The sequence below is a fragment of the Crocodylus porosus genome, unplaced genomic scaffold (assembly GCF_001723895.1).
Source record: "Crocodylus porosus isolate Cpor-Errol unplaced genomic scaffold, CroPor_comp1, whole genome shotgun sequence".
In the NCBI taxonomy this organism is placed as follows: Eukaryota; Metazoa; Chordata; order Crocodylia; family Crocodylidae; genus Crocodylus; species Crocodylus porosus.
The window spans coordinates 42064576-42089258 of NW_017728906.1; the positions used below are offsets into that span (position 1 = coordinate 42064576).

The window sequence follows — 24683 nt, forward strand, 5'->3', positions numbered from 1 at the left end:
TACCTCCCTTCACATTTTTAGCAGTGCAACAGCTTCAAAAAGCCAGGGAGGGAGGGGAAAAACAAATATCCCTTTATGGCAGAATTAGCAACCAAACGACTGAAGCATATGGTAAGGTAATAACAGAGGCAACAAACTTAAAATTAATAACAGCCTTTTTCAAAACCCAAGGTGAACAATGTATGGTTATAACTTCTTAAAAAAACACTGCAATGCAAAAGTTGTTTAAAAATTAAGGCATTGCCTTGCAGCAGCTGAGACAAAGCCTTACAGCAGTGAGAACCTGAAAATGAAACTGAAATGATTTTCTCTGTACAATGACAAAAACAGTATAAATGGCCTTAAAAGACGACTGGATTTTCAAAATCAGCTTTCAATTAAAAAGTCTCAGTGAACATAGTTATTTTTTTACAGCCTTCTTCCAAGTTCACAGTGTTCCTTTCATATTGAAAGGGATAACACTTAAAGGCTTTGAAATCAATGGATAAGATGCTGTTAAACTGGAATAAGGAAAAACTCATGCAAAATTAAGAAATTGCTTCCCCACATCAAACTGGGAGACAATTTAATTTAAATGGTAGATTCTAAAATTCATGATGTATTTGCATATAAAATAAAACTATTTGAATAGTGAATTCTGCCCAGTCTCCTAACTGGGAACGAAGTAGTAACTCAAGTAAACGGAAGTACCAACTCTTTTTTAGAGTTTCTCAACAATTTAAAGAAAGTTAACTCAGATTAAGGTAGAACTCAAATTTAAGGAGCAACAGCTAACCTTGAAGGAGAGGGGGGACCCAACCAACCAAATCAAACACTGAAAGCAAGAGAGGTTTAGAGAGTTGTTTTCACTTCAACTGAAAGCCCTTAATTGTTTGACTGGACCCTCATTATGGATTAGGGCAGAAATGTACTCTCTTTGAAGTTTACCCTCTTTAATAGGTTGGAGATTTCGCTCTTCTTTTGAAAGCAAGGTTAATCCAATAAAAGTTACTATCTACAACATTTTGCCCTTTTGTATGTTGTTCATTATTTGTTGACCCAAGATGATTATCATGTGTAGATCATGTTAACCCCATCCTTTGAGCAGTGGATTTTGTAATTCACCTACACTATTTAAAAATATTGGTCTTGCAGACAAGAAAGCCAGCTGTCCCATGCACACTTCAGGCCCATCTACACTACAAATGGCTACTTAATACACTACTTAAGCACATTAGGAAACTACAAGCCACACTCATGGATATCCCCAGCACAATAGTTTTGTGGCATAGGGCAGGCTATTGAAAATGATTATTTTCAATCCTGGGCCCAACCAGTCTCTCCTGTGGCAGGAAGCCTTTTTAGAGAGAGCATTTGCCCTGTTTCTAGGTAAATCACAAAGCCTGTCCCAGAACTGGCAGAATGCCCAGAGATCAATGAAGTCATAAAATGATGAGCCTCACCCAGTATAAGCCCTGCCCACCTCCTGTGCCCTGCCTCAACACAGATCCCAGCTTGCAGAGTCTTCTCTGCTTCCTGGGAAAGGGAAGATCATACTCTACACATTCGTCACTAGAGAAGTGATTCTTACATAGTGGGCCACTACCACTCATAGAACTTGATTATACTGTACATCAGCTGCCTTGTTACAGCCTACCACTGCTGAGAACAATACTTCCCCCATAAATGACCCAAACCACGCTACAACCATGCCATTGACTACTTTGCATGAGGAGGAGGAGAGGCAACACGCACAGAATTTTTTTTAAACAACCTTGACAAAACAAAACAAGGTTCATCCATTTCTCATACACTCTGCCTGTCTTCTCCTGCATAGGAAAGATCCTCCTCTTCTCTTTGCTCAGGGCAAATGGCCCCTAGCAGATGTTACACTTAAGGTGTAATTAACTGGCTAAACCCACCCCCACATCTTAAGTAGTAACAGGGCCACACGTTAATGTAATAAATGGTGTGGTACAGCAGGGAATATTACATAAATATGTTGTTACACAAAAGCAGATACTTTGTAATAACTTTGTGGCTGGTTCCCATTGTGCTTTAAATTGAAGGCATGGCCAGGCCATGCACTGATTTGGGAAGCTCCTCACCTCAAGAGCCCCCAACTCACCTCAGAGCCCCCAACTCCAATACACCCGAGGCCGGGAGCAGCAATCTACTGACTGGCTTGCTACTTCCTCGTGCTGGGGGAGCCCAGGCTCATGATCCCAGACTCCCCCTTGTATGGGCAATATGGTATGATTGGGATCTGATCCCTGATCCCAGAGCTACACCATGCACGTGTAGTATGGCAGGAGGTATGATTGCTGGGATCGTGGATCTGGTCCCATCACACTTTCAACTGAACATCTGACCAGGACCTAAAAGTGAGGTCATTACAGTCAAATCATGTTAAGCAGAATTAAGGCTTAGCAGCAGCTCTCTGACACAGATGTACTTAGCAGTTGGTAGTTACACCAAGACACACAAGAGATGTCCCAGGCACACTGGGAAATAAGGCACCTTGTCATAGGCAGCTATCTATCCCTAAGACAAGGCTTTGTCTTTAAGTACATTTCTATCCTACCCTTCCATCAACATGATCAGTTCTTACAGGACAGGCAGGACAAGTGTCTCTATCTATCATCCTGGTCCTTCTTCATTTTGTACTTGCCATTCAAAGTGTAAAGTACTTCCGGTTCAGTGCTGCCTTTTCTGATCTAATAGGAGAAATACATAGCCCTGCTGTAGAGCTCCCAATGTCCCTAACTTGCCCCAGTGGCAAAGCAACACAGCTGGCACTTCCTAGAGAAAGCCACCCCAGTGTACTATACACAGGAAAATAACAAGTGGCCAGGTCTTCCCTTAAGTGCGACAAGGGCCGCATCTACTTACGGAACATTTAATTGTCAGTATGTGTTCACTGAGCTTAATCACAATCCATCTAAGTTGCTGGGTAACAACATAGGCCTTGACCAACAGAGTCAGCTTTGTGTTGTTTAAAATAACAGTGTTAACTTCCAACACTGAGTTGTCATTTTGCTAAATTGTTTAAAACTAGCTCAGAATAGCAGAGCACAAATATAATCCAGTTTGGCCACAGTGATGTTTAAAGCAACGCTTAACCACAGGTATTCCACATAGCTCTTTATCCTAAATAGGGGGAGGCGGCATATCTGTTCTTCCCCCAGAACTAAAAGAAGAATCACGTAGGGTCCTGCTAATTCACCTTTTAGTTCATTCTTAAATTGCATGCTCTACCTGCCAAGTCTCACATAGCAAACAGTTTCCTGATACAGGAGAACAGAAGTCCTTGCTACTCATAAGAGCTCTGCAAAAGCTACTGTACTTGGCCTTAAACTGGAAAGTGACCGTTCTCAAACCTGTATGTGTGTACAGAAGTGCTCTGTGCACATTTTACAGCAACATAGTTTAGAGCACTTTTTTACAGCACTACAAAGTTACGGTGCTCTCAGACAGGGCAGAAGTGCAGTGTTGGGAGGACAGGGGGGCGCTCTGAGCCTCCCTGCACTTCCCAGACTAGGAGGCAGGGGAACTTTGCAGCCTTCTGGGGCTTCTCCACTGGTCAACAATTTGACCAGCATCTAAAAGTGATTTAAAGCGCCGTAGGTTGCTAAAGTGCGGTGAAATCCAGCACTTCAAATTTAATATCTAATTTCACAAGCCTTAATTAAAAATGCTGTACACATTTAAAGTTCTGTAAAGCTGTGCACTTGTTAAAATCAGGGCATTAAAGTGCTTTAAATGGCAAATAAAGCAACTTCTGTACACACAAGACTCTTCTGAAGTGCTAAGGATCCAGAGCTACCCTTCATTCTCAGGGAAGTCAGCGGTTTCAGGAAGAGTTTAGAAGTGCCATCAATTAGCAATGTCTGTGAACCTTATATCTTACTGTTAAGACCCACAAGTGTGTGGGCACATTTGAAATGCTTTTAAAATAAAGATAAAGGGACAAAGTCCATTCTTTGTGTGATTCCAGTCAGGGGGTGAAAGGAAGTCTCCTGTGGATGCTGAAGTATACAACATATAGGATAGTTCAGAAAACCCCAAAAGAAATGGACATTACCAAATTAGGTCAGCTAATTTCACTCCTCTACTATCTCAGAAATCTCTGTAGTTTTAAGGGGATTTTTAATCCCCCAATACAGAAGAACCTTGCTAATCAGCAATAAGCTGCTCATGTAATCAGGCATTTATGCAAACAAAATTTCAGCTTCCATTTAAAAAAAGTTTCCAGTTCTCATGCCTACAAAGACCTTGACAAATGAGACCCAAGTATAAACTAAGAAATCAAAGATCAGAAGGCAAATAAAGAGAGCTCCAATTTTCTTAGTCTCATAATTTTCAAATCAGGTTTTTTATTATTATTATTTTTAAGGTGTAGGTGATGTCCTGCTGTGATTCTGAAACACACAGGGTTTGCCCTAATGAAACAGCCACTAGCAAGTCCCCTCCAGTGTATCTGTCAACAATAAGGTGGTTTTAGTAATGAGACTTTTCACTTACCAATTCATGCCTCATTGAAATTCAGAAATTACACAATCATTTTCCAAACAGCATTTTCACATACAGCTGCCAACATTTACAAGACAGACTAATAATCAGAGGGCTCACTTTGTGACTTTTTGTAAAGTGGTGAACATCTAACCCTGAAAACACCTTCCTGCCCCCAAAAAATACTGAGATGTTTTCCAGTCTCCAAAAGAATGAACATTAACTCTGTGTTACTCATGCATCCAAATGAAAAAGTGAACTCTCACTCACAAAACCTTCTGTATTTCAGCATCTCTAGTTCAGTTAGTTTGGTGCATCTCTACCCTGCCTTCATACATTTAACAGCCCAAAGAATGCAGAATTTCATCAACAGCCCTTACTCCTTGTAGTTCTTTAGATTTTTGGTAGGATTAAAGAAATGACAAATGACACAAAACCCTTTTCCTAGAAACCAGACAAGGGTATTTTTAGAATCTGTCCATCTTCAACAATCAAAATCTGAATAAATGTAAACTGCTAGCAAAAGCCACCTGAGAGCAAGGCCCCATGCACACATACAGGATTTGGTCTTCAGGTCCCTTCAGAGCTGTTGAAAAAGCCCTTCTGCTAAACAAAAGCCCTTCCCCTCTTCCAAGGCAGAGGGTTGTGTGTGTGCATGTGCATACACATACACAACTCAATTCTTCACAAAGACACATAAAGCATGCGTGCGTACATGTGCATAATAGTTACATGTACGCATGTATATGTATATGTGCATGCATACATACATAGTACATATATACACACAGTAGTGCACACCACCACATGTGGATGTTTATACAAACACATGCACATATGTATGTGTCTCCTGTGAACACACACACTTATGTCTCCATCTCCTGTGAATATAAATACCTCGGGGGGAGGGGGGGGGGCAGGATATATATAACACACTGGTTGAGAACTGCTGTACCTGTGTGTACATACAGGTATAGATACATACATATATGCATGCGAGTATAATTGCATTGTGCATGTATATACATATATATTTATATACATACACACGCGCGCCCATGGGTGTCTATGATGTGTATGCGTATGCATCTGTGAAACTGTACTGTGTATGCATGTAGATTGCAGATGAGTAAGAGACCTCAAGAGATCATCTGCTCCACTTGGGGATCAAGCCTGTGACCTTGGTGATATATATGGATATAGATATAGTTATCTATAGATATATACACACACACACATACCACAAGACGTGTATTTATACACACACATACACGCGTGTACACTGCAATAGTGCGTGCATGTACGTACATATAAATAACCCTGCACGTACACACACGGACACCGCGATTCCCAACCAGGGTGCCCCGACGAGACCTTGAGAGAGAGCCTTTCAGGGATGCCATGCAACGCAACGCAACACACATACAGGTGTGCGCCCCCCGCCAAGGGGCAGGCGCCCGAGTTGCTCCCAGCCAGCCCCCCGGCCCCGCGCACCTCTCGTCCACGTGCAGGCTAGGCGAGCACTTGATGGCGAGCCAGGTCCTCCAGTGCACGTGGCGCACCTTGTACACTTGGCCGAAGCCGCCCGAGCCGACCTTCTCCCAGGCCGCCAGCTCGCCCGCCTCGAAGGTCTTGAGCAGCCCCATGCCCCACGCCGCGCCGCTCGCCTGCTCCATGGCCGGCGCGCCCGGCCGCCGGCCCTGCCCTGCCCCGTCTGAGCCGCGCCGAGCCCCGCGCCCGGCCCAGGTGACTCAGGTGCGGGCGCGGCCCGGCCAATGGCAGCGCTCCCCCGCTGCGCCGCCTCAGCTGCTGCTCCGCCTCCCGCGCACCTCCCTCAGGCGCTCGGGGCCCGGCGAGGGCCCCCCAGCTCCGGGCTGTGCCAGCTGCCGCCCTCCCCTCGCTGCCCGGAGCAGCGCCCCCTGGCACGAAGCGCGGGCCCGGGCATTCCTGCTGCCCACCTCTGCCACGCACTGTCTGGTAGCTAGTCCTACACCACCCTCTACCAGGCCATCAAAAAATAGTAATAATGATGATAATAACAACAACAACCACCCTATCAGGCCATCGTCTCAACTCAGCCTTGCCTTTTAGCTACAGCTGCTTTTTTCCACCTTAGAAAATCATAGAAAAATCATAGAAAATGAGGGCTGGAAGAGACCTCAGGAGGTCACCTAGTCCAACCTCTTGCTCAAAGCAGGACCATCCCCAAATAGATCATCCCAGCTAAAGCTTTGTCTAACTGGGTCTTAACAACTTCCAAAGATGGAGAGTCCACCACCCCTCTGGGTAACCTGCTCCAGTGCTTTACTGCCCTCTTGGTGAGAAAATTCTTCCCAATATCTAACCCGAACTTCCCTTGCTGCGACTTGTTTTTTCCAATGGAAAATCCATTGCTCCGTCTCAAATGGCAGCTTCTAAACAAAATCTGATTTTGGGGGGGGGGGGGGGGGGGGGAATTTGTGATGGTCCAGAAAGAAAGCAAGAAGGGAGTGTTTATTTAAGTTTACTTTTTATTTATATTATTTATTTGTATTTTATTCATCTGGACCAACTGGACAGTTATCCCTTTGATGTCAACAGGACTATTCCTTTTTAAAATTTAGCAAGTGGCTCTGCAGCACAGAGGGGCTATAGTAAACAAAGCAGATTTCTTTGCCTACAGTTTACACCTTGAGTTATTCAGCACTTCAAATATGTTAGCACACTTGATTTCACCCTTCCTGCTGCATGGTTTAGTAAAGGCAACGGGTCAAGTTAACTTGTATTTATCGGCAATCTAGAAAAAATGGGTATTTTTTTCTAGCTTTTGGGCATTGACACAATGCTGAAATGTTTGGACTTCAGCTGTTCCAAGGGACAGCTCTCTTTCAGAATGTTATGGCCAGAAAGGACTACTATCAACTATGATCAGATGTTTACAGAACAACCTCAGCTTTCATTTGAAAGAAATAAGGCAGTCTGTAGCCTGCCTGACTGGTTCTGGAGGAAAGTTGGAAAAATGTGATCTCAAAACAAACCAAAAACAGGAGACATATGAAAACCCCAACATTTTTAAAAAAATCTATTTTTAAAACAATCTCATTATATGAGAGACATGAGTCTATAATTCTTTAAAGTTTAGGATTGCCAGTGTTGAAGCAGACATGACAGAATTTCACCCAGTAAATGTTGCCTGGCTCAGTTGTTGCAAAGCTTTCTTTCCTGCTACAGGTATTTCTCCAGAAACAGCAACAGGTGAATCAAGGACATGCTTTGATTTGAAAAAAAACCATTTTCGACTTATGTTTCTTTTAGGTTTAGATTTCTTAGTAACTTATTTTTTAAAAAGTCAAGTTTGATTTGGTCTCAGGTCTGAATGCTTAATGTTTGAAATCTTCAGTTGTCAAATACAGCATAACATAATTCTATTTTTGATACCCATTGTTCATAAGGCCTATCTTCAGTCATTTACCAAAACGAAACTGTTGTACAGGGTATGTTTGCATATGTGTTTTCCATGTCAAATGACCATTTTAAAATTGTGGGTTTGGGTCCATTGTGGCAAAAGGCTGCTAGTCACCCCAGAGCAAAGACTTCAGAACCTATAATTTGATGATTCTCAAAATCTACTGTTTTGTCTGAACTACAATACTAAAAGTCTGTTTTCTGGTGACTATAAAGGGAATTTACATCAGAGCTTTCCTTCAGTAAATAGTAAGTGTGACTATCTCCATCTACATCAATGAAGACATATCTTTCATCTTGTGCAAAGGATTAAATCCTGCAACCTTTACTCAGTCTGAGTTTGGGATCTGTATCTGAGTGAGAACTAAGAGCTAGATCCACAAAAGGACTAAGGAACTGACTGTATCACAAGCCGTCTGCCACTAATCCTGTTGGCCCGCAGCTGCCCCCACAGGGAATGCACCGATCACATACACAACTACACAATTTCTTGCAACTCCATGGCAGCTATATGACCTAGGCCCACATCCTAAGACATGATGGGCACTGGCAGAAGTTACATTTGTCAGGCAATCAGCCCCTTGAAAGTGCTCCACAGCTGTGCCTTAACAGAAGTACACAGCTACAGAGCACTTTAAAAGTCCCCACATTTTGCAACAAATTCAAATGAAGGCACTCCAAAGTGTAGTGCCTTCATTAATTTCTCTCTGGTCTGGCAGCTGAGCTGATGCAGGCCCCCCCCATGATGCTGTCTGCACAGTGGGAGGGGGTTAAAAAGGATGGGGGAAGCTCTGGTTGGGCTCTGCCCAGCCTGTGCTGCAGTGGGGGTCGGTAAAAGCCCCATGAAAGCGCCCAGTCTTTACAGACATTGCAGAGCCAGGTTGAAGTAATGCACTTCCTCTTCTGGAGCTCAGCATGGGAATGCACTGAGTTAGAAGTAAAGCTCTGTTTTCTGGAGTTTATTTTTAGCCTGCAAGCACCCACCGGCAAAAAAGAAAGTTGGCGCCTATATATCCTTGCAGAGAAGTAAACAGAATCAGTGCCTTAAATTGTAAAATCTCAGGGAAGGAAGTGCAGTACCTCACCTCAAGTGGGGTCCTTTGGGATTTATTCTAACAATGATGATAATAATTATTTGCTTCACATATATGTTTGAGACAGTTGTAAAAACTAAGTTCAGAAAAAATGAGTGGACTGGAAAAATCCATCCAGGTGTATTTAATTGAGAATGGCATAATACAGAAAAAAGAACAATAAAGAATGGCATAATTTAGTAGTGCAGGATCAAAGTCTAAAAAAACAACTGTATAAAATGAGGCCAACCCCTTCCGGGACCAGATGCCTACTAGCAATGCTTCTGATAAAACATGATTAGAGCTAACTGGGTTCTGTCTGACCAGCACTGACAAAAGAGATTTATGCTAAGGCAGGGGTAGGCAACCCCTCACACAGGTGCCAGAGTGTGGCACTCAAAGGCATTTTGCTTGGCATACGCACCTCAGGGCGCATGGCAGGGAAGAGCCAGGGCTGCACTGTCTCAGCAAGGATTGACTCCCCCACCATCTGCCCCCAACATTCCAAAAATTTACAAGTCGAGGTTGCAGGTGTTTTTGGCACTCTGCCCAAAAATACTGCTGACCCGTGCTAAGGACTGCGTTAAAACTGATTAGGAAACAATTCTAGAACCCACATAGAATTCTACTGAACCCAATGGAACCAAAGCCCTAGACCTTTTTGCCCTATGGGTTGGATGGATGGTGCCAGGTCCCCCTGCAGGGCAGATCTGGCTGATGGGTCCAGTCTGGCTTTGAAGGGGGAGGGGTTGTGTAGCCTGACCCCTGGTCCATCCGCCTGGGGCAGGGGCAGTGTGCAGCAGCCCCAATCCAAATATGCTGGGATAACAGGGGAGATCTGTGAGCAGTTATGCCAGAACAGGAGATGCCTTGATGCTCAGGAGGCCTTCTCCCTGGTTGGGCCTCACTCCAGCTCATATAATGGGGCCTACAAAGTGGCTTGCTCATGGGATATTTCCCTCAACCTGCCCATCAGGCCATGATCTTACATAAGAAGGAGGGTCCTAGGATGTTACTAGCAACCCTCGTGGGCATGCACATGTTATGGATGTTCCTGGGGCTCCTCCTCCCTTTCACCCCGTCCATATGCCAAGGCCTGAGCTGTGTTGATAATTCTGCCCTCAGGCCACAAAGGGCTGGTACCTCAGATACACTTCAGAGTTCGGAGATGCCTGGGCCTGGATTAATTCAGGACCACTGAATTTACTGCTACCATGACTTAATGTGCTCATTCACTAATCACGCTTCAACAATCAATTCATTCACAGGTTCTCTTAAAGCAACAGAGTCCATAATTAATTCATGGTTGTCCAACTCAAGTCCCAGCCCCCAATTAATTCACAGGCTTTCAAAATCAAGGCTTCAATTAATTTACACGGTTCAACTCAAGTCATGCACCATTAATCAATTAATGGCAGTGTCCTTATGCAAGCGGTTCTTACAACAATGAGGACTACCCCTTTAAGAAAAAAATTGGAAACCAAAATAACAGCATCTTCACCATGCCTGGCTCTTGGGCCACAATAACTGCCACACTCACATGTCCCTCTGTCTGGGCCTGGGTGCCGGGATTCAAGAGGGTCTTCCTTGGAGCAATTCTGGGTCACTGGGTGGCTGGAAATCCCTCCAGATTTCCAGGCTAGGGATCTGGCTAAGCTCCTTACTAGATCCAGTGTGACAGGATCCATTGCAGCTGTGGCATTTTGCCCTCCTGCTCTGCACGGCCCTGCTCCTTCCCCCTGGTTATCTAGCTCCAGGTACAGGCCTATGACATCACTCCCTGAGTGATGCCCCAACCACAGTGAATAGGTGCTTATAAAGCACTGCTGTGATGTAACTTGCCACTCCACTTCCATTGACTCCACACCTGATGGTAAGAATTGACCATTTCCTGCCCTTCCCAGGGATTTAGCTAAACTCCTCCAGTGGCTGGCTATACCTCCTAAGGTCCTTCCACACTGAGAAATATACATATCCCACTGTCACAAGCCCCAAATCTGGATGTGCAGGGCAGGGTGGAGGCAGAATGTCCCAATCCGGACACGTGGTTGGGAAGGAGGTGGGAAGCAGCATGGGCCCGATCCTAATCTGGACATGCTTGTTAGGGGTGGAGGTATGCAACACTCAAGGGCAAAGAGATTTATGCATATGCTTAACTCCAGAATTCTACTGAAGTCAGTGCACAAAGTTCAGCATGTATGAAGAACAAAGTCTGAGTTGCAAAGTGTACTGAGCTCAATATCAAGTTCTAATCATTCAATGTTATAACACAAACGTTTGCTATTTGAGCTGATATCTCTCTAATTCCTAAGTTTCAATTACAAAAGGGTTATTCTTGATGAAGATGCATTAGAATGGGTATACAGACCTGGTTGTATGACCTGAAATGTATATTTAACTTGCACAAACAGAACTTATTCAGCAAGTTATCCGAAATTCCACTAAATTGGATAAACCTCATTTATTTTCATAAAGACAAATGGATTCTGAAAAGTTGCTTTGTTAAAAAAAATTGCAGGGGTGAATGCAGAAGAAAGTAGTCCTTTCATTGAGTTCCATTATCTCCTATTTGTAACATTTCCAAGTTACATCAGAAAAAAAGATTTTATACTGCACTTTGACATTTTCCTCTTGGAACAATTTCTCTTTAATGCTTACTCAATACCCATGGAATAAAATAGCCTGAAATTGATGATATACAGATATCTTTAAAGGAGCTATGAAGTTTGGTTGCCATATGATATAAGAAAGCAACAGGTTTGAAACAGCTTAATCTCTTTATAGTCCTATGCAATATGTTGTTAAAACAGGTTGACATTTTCAAAAGTAGGCACTGATTCTGAGTTCCCAACTTGTAACATGTCGAGCCTTATTTTCACAAATGCACCCACTTCTGTGATTTAGGGCCTCAGTCCTGCAAACTTTTATGTAAGTGCTTAAGATTCAATACATAGAATAGTCCCATTCAACTGAAATCAGCTACAATTTTAATTAGGCTGCTCACTGTGTGTTAAGCCCATGTGCAAATTTTTTGTAGGTTTGGGGGCTTAAGTTAATGGACGCTGTGCATGCTCATCAGCACCCCAAAAATCAAGTCCATGATGTGTCAGATTTGAGCACCAAGAAACTGAGACATTAGTTCAGAAATCTTTATATGAGAAGCAGGATGTGTTTGGCAATATTTTTTATTGGACCAACTGTAAAGTTGTGAGAGATGTCAGGCAAGCTTTTAGGCAGAAAAGACCAGTCACCTCAGGTGAAATTTTTTCATGATATTACCAAACACATCCTGCTTCTTGCATATTTCCTGGGCCATCATGGCTACAACACAGAGGGCCCGTATAGGCATATTTATGAAGGTCTTTATTGTATTATCTGCACAAATCAAAATGCTAATTAATTTGATTTTAAAGCTTCCTGTGAAGTTGGGAAATCTTTTAAAAATGTAGGAACTGAGGCCCAAAACAATTTGCTCCAGGTCACCTAGGAAGTCTGTCCCAGAGATAGGAATACAGAATGCTCCTGTCTCACATTCCTGTACTTGAATCACTAGCCCATCCTTTCCAGTGCAAAAATGACAGCTTTGCAGCCTAATGTCCTGGTAGTTTATTAAAATGACTACTGTGGCACTAAGATAACGTAAGCCATCAAAGGGAGAGCTCATAAAAATATCTCCACTACTGTGAAATACTGTAATACTTTAACACAGAGAAGGGATGTAACCTACAGTTCTGAACAAGATCAGCATTATAAAAAAGAAACAAATAACCCAATTTCTCACCCCTCCCAGGTGACCTGGCTACAGCTGACATTTTGTAGTAAGGGAGTAAATGTTGCTATGCTTCATAAAAAGTTAAGAGCAGCATTCACACTCTGTTCATCAAACTTTACAGAATTACATTGAAATTCCTGTATTAGAAGCATTATAGAATGTAATGCTCCAAAAGCAAAGGAAAGTCAGAATGAGTGCCCTGAATGAGATACAGATCCTGTGGAAAAAATAATACAGGATCTTAACATTAAAGACTGCATAATACTCCATATGCAAAAGGGAGACAAGTTAAGGTCAACACCTCTTAGTTTGTGAGTGCTTTAGAGCTTTAACAGTTGTCATTTTTTTAAATGTCCTTTCCTATTTTTTAAAAACAAACTGAATGAGTTTTTCTGTCATATGGAACCGTGACCCCAGCACTACTTATCAGAAAACTGGATTATAGAACAAGTCTCTCAGATGAGCTGGTTAACAGTAGTAGGTTTTTATCTTTTAGGTGGACCAACCCTAAATGAAGATGAGATGTTTTACAAGGGATTTCACACCTACCAGTATTTACTAACAACATAAGAAGTCCAGGTCTTAGAGCTGACTAGTGAGTACCCTCCAGTGGCTAGCAATAATATTCTTCTGTCCTCAGTTCCCACTTACCTTGTTCCTGTCCTCCCCACCCAGCTTCTTTCTCCCTGTCACCCTCTCTCCACTAAATTCTCATCTTGATATTCCCTTCCCAGGTTTGTTTTGTTCCCCCTGCACCTCAAAAAAGAAAAACTTTGCTCCTTCTTATTCCTCAGCATTCTATTCTAGCTTTTTCCTGTGCCTCCATCCTCCTCCACTGCCAAAGCAGGCCTTGAGAGCACAGGAGAAAGCATTTCCCTATTTTTGTTTTTGGTGCCAGACAGGCACCAAAAACAGCAACCTCAGCCATCAGAAGCAGCTGTGAGGCAAGTTCTACAAAGCTCTGTGGCCTTGACATGAAGCATGGTTCAGTACTGATAGCATCTGCAGAAACTTTAGCTATCAAAGGCCCATAGGAAATTAAGTTAAATGTATGATAGGGTCTGAAGAATTTTATCCCGGATCCCCAAAATCATGCATCTTGCCATACCAGGTGATCAAGATCCAGCAAGACATCAGGACACATGCTGGCCAGCATAGCTTTAAACTTGTCCAGGGAGGCCAGCATTGGAGATTGACTCCCTGACATTAGGCTCTCCATGAGCCAGAAAATATAAACTGGTTAGCAGGCAGCCCAGCACCAGAGCTTTCCAGGTGCTCTTTAGTGTGCCATATGCTTAAATTAAAGCATGATTGCCAGTTTATAGCATGATACGTTGGTTGAATGTGTGGCAAATTACAATATATTGTGGGATTTACACTTTATGCAATAAATGAAATGTCTGCCAGGGATCAAACTAACAAATCTCCCTTCAGCATGTGTGAACTGTGATTTTTAAGAGGCTGGATTAGCAGGATTTGGCTGGAGTGGTGAGATTTTCACAGGGATGGCAAAAGGTGCACAAGATTGACCCTCTGCCAAATTTTAAAGCACAGAAGTGTTACAGGTTCTTAATGGAACAGCTGTAAGCATTTCATAATATGAACAACATGTATTTTTCCATTCCAGGAACAGTTGAATCATTTTGGCTAATACCTTTCCCCCCAAAAAAATTAGCTCGAGGCAGACACCTGGCATGGGAACCATCAGCCAGAACAATTAACAATTGGCAAAGTTATAAACAACTAAAATCAGGATCTTATAATGGAAAGTCTTAGGCAACCTTAATTATATGTGACACTACCTGCTCCACCTATAATAATAAGACCTTTAGATGGAAGGGGGGCGGGGACACTATAAAGAATAAAATGTGAATAAATAAGAATAATGCTAAAATAAGGGTAAATATCTTTTTAAAGAGTTGTCTATATAGTGTTAGGAAAAAGCACATTTTTTTAATATTTATTGCCTCAACTCTGTAAGCACAAATACCCACTCTTCTATGACCTCCTCAAGCTCAGACTTGCTGTGCTTCCTGTCAGGCATAATCACTTTTATGGTACATTTCCTCCTGCTGCTAGGTGAGCTGTGGGACATCATCCGATTTCACTATCAAAGGTCCTCTTTGTAATGTTTGTCAGTCAGTACTGCAAGACTGGTGAGCTCTCTCTCCAATCCTATTCCACTGAAGTCTGTGAAAGTCAATGAAGTGGCTTCTTAAGCTTAAATGGAGCTACACCAAAGTACATTACCTGAGGATCTGACTACTGGACTATGTCCAAATGAGTGTGGACATTTGGCTCCCCGGGAACAACTAGTGACAGTGTACCTTGTGCTGCTGGTAGTTGTTTCCGGTAACCACCTGTGCCATGCATCCTGTGGAGTGCGGCAGGTTACCCTGGGTGGGGTGGGGGAAGCTAAGACCAGCACCAGGCTGGCCCCAGCAGCCTTTCCTGGGACCCTGGGGGTCTCCTGGGGCTGCAGCAGCAGCGATCCTGCTGCTTGGAGCCTCGCTGGCCAGGCTTCAGTTTTAAGAGCACACCCTACCCCTCTGTTCACCACTCTGCTTTTTTCTTGCACAGGTTTTTTGACCCCTGGATATCCAGGGGTCAAAAAAGCAAACAAGTCCCACACTGCTCCACTGCAGCACAGAAAACAGCTGAATGTGTGGTATGTGATGCCACATACTGCACAGCTGAACTCATCTGGACATGGCCCAGGAGAATAGGAGCAAGATCAAGTGAATCATCTCCACCTCGTACCTGGAGTAAGTACCTGCACTGAAACACACGTGTAGACAGTGACAGGGCTGGATGACGAACAAGGGTGCTTAAGTGTCTGTTGGCTGCCTGCTGGTTAGCCACATGGCTCCACAGGTTCTTCACCCTTGTGTCCCAGCCAGCCCCTCCACTGCTCAACACTGCCACTCAGAGCCTAGAGCTGACCCCCCATGCCACCTGCCATCCCAGGGCAGCTCTGCGCCGGCTCAAAGTGCTGTTGTCCTGGGCATGTGTGTAGACGCCGTGCCCAGGAGCAGTGTACTCCAACTCAAAGTGCTAGAGTTTATCGCGTTGCATCAGTTGCACACGTAGGTGCACCCGCTGTGTGACACAGAGCTAATAACAAGATTTGAGTTATTACCAGCATTCCCTTACACCTTCTACAGACAATTAAGTGACATGGCAGTCTCATTCACTCTAAACAACACCCACTTCAAGAGGAAAACACCTCCAAAATAAGGTTAAAGATTAAACTGGAGCCAGTTACAAAAACAAGAGCAATTCCTAGGGAATTACTCTTCAGTTATTTTGAGACTGGCTGATCAGCACAAAAGCAGTGCTGTCTGGAATAAGGCAACAGTTGGGAAATTCTAAATAAAACCATTTTTTGCTGAAGGGAAGGACTTTTTTTTTTAGATCAGATGAACATTCCAATTAGTTCTGCAAATTCAAAGATCCTGGGCCTAATCCTGCAACTGACTTTGTGCAAACGGAACATGCATCCCAAGATGCATCCCAAGTAAAGTCAATGGATTTCGGTGTATGCCTACAAAGGAATGTCCTGCAGGGTAGTGGGGTACAGACTTCTAGTGGTAATTATAGAGGAAATGGGTAAAAATCCTCATAGCTAGGTTGCCTAATGCTTTCCATTATAAAGGATTCTTTTCTCTGAGAAACATTAGCACCTCTGTTGTTTGCAGCATTTGATATTCAGCCTGGAAAAAATCCCTCAGGCTATAAAAAAAAGTGCTTCCTCTTTTCTTAGGCAGGTAAGGTTCTATGTTCATAAACCAACAAGGCTATTACCAACACCCCCTCTTCTTCACTCAGAGATATTCCAGACTTCTGTGTGTTGTGAAGTATTAAAAATCATGATTTTTTTTTCTCTCCCTCCCTTGCCAAAATATTCTAAAGCAGCAGTCATGAACACTTCCTGGTAGTGGGCCTGAATGAGCCAGCTCAGGTCCCAGGAAACCAGCACTGGCACCTGGCCACTACCAACGCCACTGCTTCTCCCTGTTACCTGCCCACAGCACTGGCAAAACTCTCCCTGGCCACCAAATTTCCCCATTCTGGGAACACCACCAATAACCCCTCCCCCGCAGCTTTGCAGACTAGATCCAATGGTTCTGAGCCACAGGTTTCTGACCCCTGTTCTAGACCAGCTGATCCAGTCTGCCATGCCAGAGCAGCAGCAGATGTTGCATCGGGACCACCCGAGAGTTGCTAGAGCAAGTTGTAGGTGTGAGAGCCAAGCAGGGCTTTTTTCTCAGAAAAATCTTTTCATATACTTGCCCATCCATCCCCTTTCCTGCATTTCCAAGACAGATACAAAGCATGGCCCCAGTGACCTAATCATCCCCACCCTCGCTAGACTTCCACGCAGAGCGAGCAGGGACGTCCCCCACTCTCTGAGTGGAAGGGTACAGAGCCAGGACACGCCCCCCCATAATCGTTCCTGGACTCAACACATATCCCTATTATCTCAGCCCCTTTTGAAGGAAGCACATGGATCAGCCACTCCCTGGCATTTCATAATTCTTAATTGTTTGATTTTTCCACCTAACCAACATCCTTTTAATTTAGTTCTTGCTTGTAATATATAATTAAATATAAAAAAATATGTTAATACAATGTACAGGGTGGGATTTAAATTTCACAGATGCCAAGAAAATTATGGTTAATGTGTCTACAAGTTTCTCAGATCTCTGCACCTGATATATGTCCAGTATAATGCAAGACCCAAGCAGGATTTTTTTTGAGAAAAAAATCTTTAAAAAAAAAGGTGGGGGGGCAGATTCTTCTGTTTTTCACAGAAGGATTCCCCCTTAAGGCCATCATTTTCAAGCAAAATGAACATTTTATAGGAGCATTTTTGGTTTGAGTTATAGTTTTCTTTATTTTTTTGAGTAAAAAAACATGAAAAATCCATAAATGATTCTATATTTTGTAAACACCTATTTGGAAGTACAATATCCTGTAGCAGGTAAATCACTTTGATCATAAGGAACTAATTCACTTATGACTGGAAAGGGAACAAAGAAGGGCGGTTTACTGTTACATTTCTTCCCAATAAAGCTTTTCCAGAATCCCTCTTTTGCTGTCTTTGGGGTATGCAACAAGTTTTTTTTTTAATGGATATTTTTGGCCATGCTTGAGCTTTTACCCTTGTTACTTCCACTTACAGTTTGGGACTAAGAAACTGTAAATTGGATAATAGGGATCAAATTTATCCTTCTACAGGGAGTGTGATCATGTTCCATTTTTCGGGACTCTGAGCTTTTCTACATGGGGAAATTTGCAGGCAATAAATTAGGCAGGGTATGAATTTACAGCATGCTAACTACTGAATACTAACTTTCTATGTACTCAGTAAAAACAGCTTTCAAGATGGAGTGAGCCATGCCAAGCAGAACTGCTCTAATTGCACATTAAGAGATTAGTATGCAGTGACTAGTGCACTATACATTCACACTGGAGCTTATGAAATATTACTTTTCTCATGTACATGAACTCTACATACCTGTGCATTTTTGCTGGAGAGTGCATTTTTTCTATAGGTTTAAAAAAAAATTCTTTTTTTTAATTGCATGGTTGTCTCATTATTGTTATCTTTGCAAGTTAATAAAATAAATAAATATTATAAAATAAATAAAATAAATAATGCCAGTGTCTTAGCCTTTAATTGAACAGGTTGTAATAACCAGGCATATGTGGGATTATTTCTGAAAGCATACTAGTGGGCACATTTAACTAATTACACAGTCACTACACTTCTAATACCCAAATGATTATTGTGAAATGCTTTGAAATGTCTCAACAATTAATACTACAGAGAACAAAATTTGGTTTAATAATTTTTGTACTACTCTATTTATAAACTATTATTGAATTGTAAACAACTATAAACAATCTTTTAATTGTTTTAACAAAACATTACAGCTTAACATCAACGTTATGAAAACACACTAGCATATATCTTAAATCACTAACTACAAGCAAAGAAACCTATGAAGAAAAAATGAGACTATATTTAGCACATTTATGTAAATAATAAATAAAAATATTAGTCTAATAAAAAGAAGTAAGATACATTAGTGAGCAGCTTAGTTTGTCTAATGTACTGGCTTAGCTTCGTCTCCCAGGGATATAGTCATCTGACTTCTAAATGCACATGTGTGTGGGTACACACACAATAACATCATACAGATTATGAAATCCCATTTGTTTTTGTTTAAAGTTACTCATCTGAGTATGACTATATATTATATAAATGTCTCCATACTTATAATAAATGTTTCTACTATATTGTATGTTAAGATAAAATAATTCAGTATGAAAAGACCTAAATAAGCATAAAATTGTGTGACAAGGGATAACAGAACAGACTCTTAATAAATCTCTTATTTAGTTAAAATAATTAACTTTTCTTAAATGAGTACTAAAGTCCTATGGTAACTCCAAAAACAAAGCCAGTTTCCCCACCCCTAAACAGTAATCTGAATTCCCAAGCCTAGCGCAATTTCAAATAAATTTTCAGTAATACTCAAAGACGTTGTTCCATCAAGCTCAACGGGAGTAACAAACTCTTCAGAAGTCAGGGGAGCAGTCTGAAGTTCAGAATAGACTGACTTCTTTACAGAGGTTTCTGTTTCTACAATGACATTTTCTGCAGTATTATGTGGCCAGGGCTGACACCTTGTGAGAGATACTTCCACTGATGAACTGTCTCTTCCGTAAGAGGCATCTCTCTCTCTTTTAACATTATTATGATCTAATGAAGATGATGTCTTGCTCACAAGACCCTGATCTAAACCTGTAACAGTATTATAAACTGCTACATTCAGCTTCAAATATCCATCATCTGCTTCGCTGTATCTAAAGGAATAAAATTAAAAGTAATGAAAATAAATGTTAATATATACAAACAAAATTTACAGTATAAGATGCAAATAACATCTAATTAAATGATTTAAACGTCAAAGGTTAGCATTTAAAGATGAATCATAAAAAGCAACTTAAAATGGTAGTTAAAATATATAAAAATATGTAACAAATGCAATGGCTGCCTATACACATGCTCAGAAGTGGGGAGGGCATTTTAATTAGAACGATTTCCAGCCAGCTGCTCTAATTAAAATGCTGCCACATCACATGTATTAAGTCCCCACATGTTTAAAAATGGCTGTGGGACGCTATCTATACCTCATTCCACAAGGTTTAATTAAAGTGCCCCACAGACATTTTTAAACACTGTGGGGCTTAATACATATAAAGCTGCAGTGCTGCTGCAGCATTCTAATCAGAATGCATGGGAGTACTTGTATAGGCAGCCAGTGATATTATTTTGTACAACTCCAACTATACTTGAAATGTGCACAAGTAAAGGAGCAACATATACAAATATTACACATTATTACAAGAGCTTCCCATTCTCTAAATTAAGAACCCGAACTTCTCTGCAGGTGCTCATGGGTATTTTTATGTTGGCCGTCCTTGTCCTTACAGATGTAAGGTATACTTTCAAACAGATACTTTTTGTGGTCCAACTGTCTACATGAGGGATTCTGCCAACATAATTAAGTTTAAGGGTGTGATTTTTCATCACTACACAGTAATGCCAGCAAAACATTTTCTGACTAAGACTAAATTAAGTCTACAACAATCATCAGTTAGCTAACTGTACCCAGAACAAGAGAAATTTTCACTTTTTGCTTTTTGGTAAGGACAAATTGATAATGTACCTGAAGCGAGAAGGACAGCTGAGTTTGTGTGTTTTGCGAAGGTGGAGGGTTAATGGGTAACACCAAGAAAAACACTTCTGACACATGTGACATTTGTATTTTTGAGTGCCATTCTGGGGGAAAGAAGGTGTTAAGAGTTGATAATCAAGGCTGATGATAAATATATAAATACAAATTAAACATGTACCATATATTACTTTAAATGGAAAAAAGTAAAATTACTTTAACTTCATGTTTTATTTCTATAAACCTTACAATGCGTTCTCTGTCTAAGTATACATTTCTGATATGCAATCTCCAGTAAATACTGCTGCTCTCTGAACAGCCTAGTTATACTCAGACTTTAAAGGTAGGCAGGTCTCTGGCTTCCACTAGAACAACTGGCAGCTTACACAAGCAAGAAATGGAAAACATGCTGGATTACAACACAACTACCAAAACTCAGAAAAATCCAAGTGTGTACACCTAATCTAGACAATGAAAATGTTTATAGGTGCACAGAAGGTAGATGTCCACACATATGCATTCAAGCCTCCTGAACATCTGTGCACTTAAATGCCTGAATTGCACACACATTTTGGATATCTCCAAGTGTAAATGGCTTCTGTGCAACTGTACATACTACATTTTGAAAAAACTGATTTTTACCATCTCTGAAAAGATATTTCAGTCTATTGTGCTTTTTTAAACACCCACCACATGTGCTCTCTTGTAATGGTGTCTTAAAGTCTGTAAAGTCCGGGCAGTAAAAATGCATCCTTCTATGTCACAGCTGTAGGCATCTGAATCATTGTGTGTTTCAACATGTTTCTGCAGATCATATGCATTCTTAAAACTGTGAAATATTGAGATGAAGCAAACAAATTATATTTAGGGTTAAAAACAATAGAAGTGGGGAGTGGTTGAAGCTCAGGCTGGGAGCCATGAAATTTTGAGCTCTTTTCTTGGCTCCAGCAAGGAAAAGTAAAGAACTTGTGCCAATTATTTATCCTCTCCACTTAATTTTTTCCCGTTGTGAAATGTGGATAATTCTGCCAACATTCCCATGATTGTGATTTGCAGCTCATCTTCTCACTTTCTTTGTACACATATAGCCATATCCAAATCCAGCTGAAATGTGTAAGCAGGTCTTGTGGCAGGAGGACAACTCAGAAGAGGAGCTTGCAACTCCCATAAAATATCCAGTAACCATTGTCAATGGTAAAGCCCATAGTTGGAGAGCTACCCAATTTAAGAAAACACATTAATACTAAACATGACTTGAATATACCACTGATGAGTTTTCTGATAGTCTGCACAGTCCTGCCTTGAAAACTCATCTTTTAACATTAAGAAGAAAAGCATCAATCCTACTGGCACCACAGTTAGGAAGTGCCTATAAAAGTATGTATTCCAAGAGGGTAGTGGTCTTGGTCTATTTAATTTCTAAAAGGATGGCTATTTTAAGGGTTGAAAGTTTTTCCTATTGTGGGCATCTCTTACACTGAACACTAAATTATTTTCAGACTTCTGCTGATGAGATAAGGCCTTGTACAGACATTCAATTTCCTCTAGGAGAGTTTCTGCTCCCCCAGGGGAAACCATTGGTGTACAGACGTTCAGGCTTTTTCTCCCAGAGTGAAAATGGGCACTTCAAAAGAAAAACCTGAGAACCACCAGGGCTAAATCACTCCCTCTAGAGTTTCTCCTGGGAGAAGAAATGTCTGTACATGCTGTGGCTCAGAGGATCCTTCCTCCCCTCCTAGGAAGATAGTGTGTTGCTCACTGGACTCCCCTGCTCCAGTGGGGAGCAGAACACATCCCCTTCAAAATCACTTCATTGTGCTGCAGTGAAATACAGGCTGACCATAGACAGTCTGGGTCAGCTAATCAGGGCTGCCCTGTGTACTCCTGCAATATGCTGCCAGGCCAACTAAGGGAGCCTGCTGAGCATGCTGAGATGTGTGCACAGGACACCCCCATGGCTGCACAGTGTCAACACTGCAAGCTCTCCACTCTCTTCAGGGCCTCAGTATTTTCATGTCTGTATACACAGCTCTGGTAGTTTCTTTGACAAAACAAATCTGGGAAAATTCTGGGTGAATGTGTGGACGTAGCCTCATATCTTCTTACCTGCTCTCACAGTGATCACAATAGAAAGGACGTTCATTGCAGTGTCGGAATCTGATGTGCACTTTCACAGAGGAAACACTGGTACATACCATGTCACAAAATGGACAAGTAACGCGGGTGACTGAAGAAGTAATTATACTTTTAGTTGTATGTCATGCCTTTGCCAAAACCCTAAAGATGCTGCACAACGTGATAAAACATTTAAAAAACTACTCTCAGTCAAGTTAACAAAACAAAATTGGAGTATGACGCACAAAAGGAAAAGAGGAATATGACAGAGTAATAATAAGAACAAATCAAGTAAGAAATCTGCTGTCATCTCTCCAGCACTTTATCTACTTGCAAAAGGTGATTGAAACAGCTACTGCAAAATAAATTACTTTGAAATAGCTCCAAATGTGCACAAGCTTATTTCAGAATAAAACTGTTTTTTTTCTGATTTAAGATAAACTGATAAAGCGGTCTTATTTATGCATCAGAATGTTCCCATAGGAAGTTATTTCAAAATAGTTACAAGCCCTTTAAATTCATGTCCTACTGATTCCTGAATAATTTTTTAATGTACACAAATTCTTAACAGCTTATAAGGGCTTATCTGCCTCAGCAAGCTATGGCATAATATGCTAAGGCATGGATTTGAAGTGCAAGAGCAGGCAAGAACTAACTTCTCAGGGAGATGTTCTGTTCTTCGCAAGGAATGCCTTTGCATAGTTTAGCTTAATTCACTTCCAAAACAGAAGGACAAAGGAAGTAATAAACAAAAGCTAAATACATTTTTCTCTTTAAAAAATTTACTTGATTAAATTTACATTTGAGATACAATAAGCTATATGAAGGCCTAAATTTAGTATAAACTATTATACTATAGTTAATAGTATAATATTATACTATGGGGAGGAGAGGAAGAGGCTCTTCTCAGCCAGACTGGCTGACCTACTCCACTGGGCTTTAAACTAAGCCCACTGGGGAGGTGGGGGGACTACTGCCACTGCTGGCCCGCTGAGCAACCCTTGCAAAGCCAGCAGGCGAAGGCACTTAAGGGAGCCCACCCCTGCCCCAGCCCTGGTACAATCTGTGGGCAAGGCAAGAGCCACCAAGGGGACACTTGACTGCCTGTACACAAATGCCAGGAGCTTGGGGAATAAAAGCAGAAGGAGCTTAATTCAAATAATTATGTCTTAGGGATAACGGAGACCTGGTGGGACTCCACCCATGACTGGACCACAGGTATAGATGGCTATACCCTGTACAGGAGGGATCGTGTAGATAAAAGGGGCGGGGGTTGAGCTCTTTTCTGTTAAGGAAAGCTACACATCCCTGCAAGCTGATATTGGTGACCAGGGTGGATGACTGGAGACCCTCTGGGTTAAAATCCGTGGAGAACATGGCACAGGGGACACAACGGTGGGAGTCTACTACAGACCTCCCACCCAAAGTCTACAGCCTGACCAGGAGTTCGCCTGGGAACTGGTTGAGGCTGCATGCTCCAGGACCATGGTTGTCATGGGTGACTTCAATTACCCGGACATCTCATAGGATGATTGCTCAGCAAAATCCGAGCAGTCGCAAAGCTTCCTCTCGTGCATGGATGACCTCTACCTGACTCAAGAAGTCTATGGGCCAACAACAGGTAAAGTGCTGTTCAACCTGGTACTGACTACTGGGGATGTCCTAACTGGCAACCCAGTGATCGACGGGAAGCTGGGTGACAGCAACCACAAACTGATCACCTTCACCATCCACCGTAAAGCTGGCAAGTCAGTCAGCATCACGGAAGTCCTTGACTTCAGGAAAGCTGACTTTGACAAGCTCAGGAGGCTTGTCAGTGAGGCCCTAAGGGACCACGACCCCAGGGAGAGGGGGAGTTCAAGAATAGTGGTTGCTCCTCAAGGGAGCGATCCTCAATGCACAAGCTAATTCTATTCCATCTTGGAGGAAAGGCAGCAAGAGGGCACAACAGTGGCTCTCCAGAGACCTAGCAGACCTCCTGAGGCTAAAAACAAAGGCCTACAAAGGATGGAGGATGGGATTCACCTCCAAGGAGGATTA

At 42.1% G+C, this 24683-nt stretch overlaps 2 protein-coding genes across 5 annotated transcripts in view; both read right to left on the minus strand.

The window, feature by feature from the left end:
- RIPK4 (receptor interacting serine/threonine kinase 4) overlaps window positions 1-6212 on the minus strand; it is a 31058-nt gene extending 24846 nt beyond the window's left edge. The window contains exon 1 of one of the 2 annotated variants that reach the window (XM_019528973.1): window positions 5986-6212. In XM_019528973.1, coding sequence (XP_019384518.1) covers window positions 5986-6167 — 182 coding nt within the window. In that variant the 5' untranslated portion in view covers window positions 6168-6212. The remainder of the gene's footprint in view (window positions 1-5985) is intronic. The other variant, XM_019528974.1, reaches the window with a different exon arrangement.
- Window positions 6213-18430: 12218 nt separating this feature from the next.
- The window catches only part of LOC109305840 (histone H4 transcription factor-like), a 17044-nt gene continuing 10791 nt past the window's right edge, over window positions 18431-24683 (minus strand). For all 3 annotated transcript variants that reach the window (XM_019528976.1, XM_019528977.1, XM_019528975.1), the window contains 4 exons: window positions 22635-22755; window positions 21219-21357; window positions 20523-20635; window positions 18431-19656 (listed from right to left, as the gene is read on the minus strand). In XM_019528976.1, coding sequence (XP_019384521.1) covers window positions 19266-19656; window positions 20523-20635; window positions 21219-21357; window positions 22635-22755 — 764 coding nt within the window. In that variant the 3' untranslated portion in view covers window positions 18431-19265. The remainder of the gene's footprint in view (window positions 19657-20522; window positions 20636-21218; window positions 21358-22634; window positions 22756-24683) is intronic.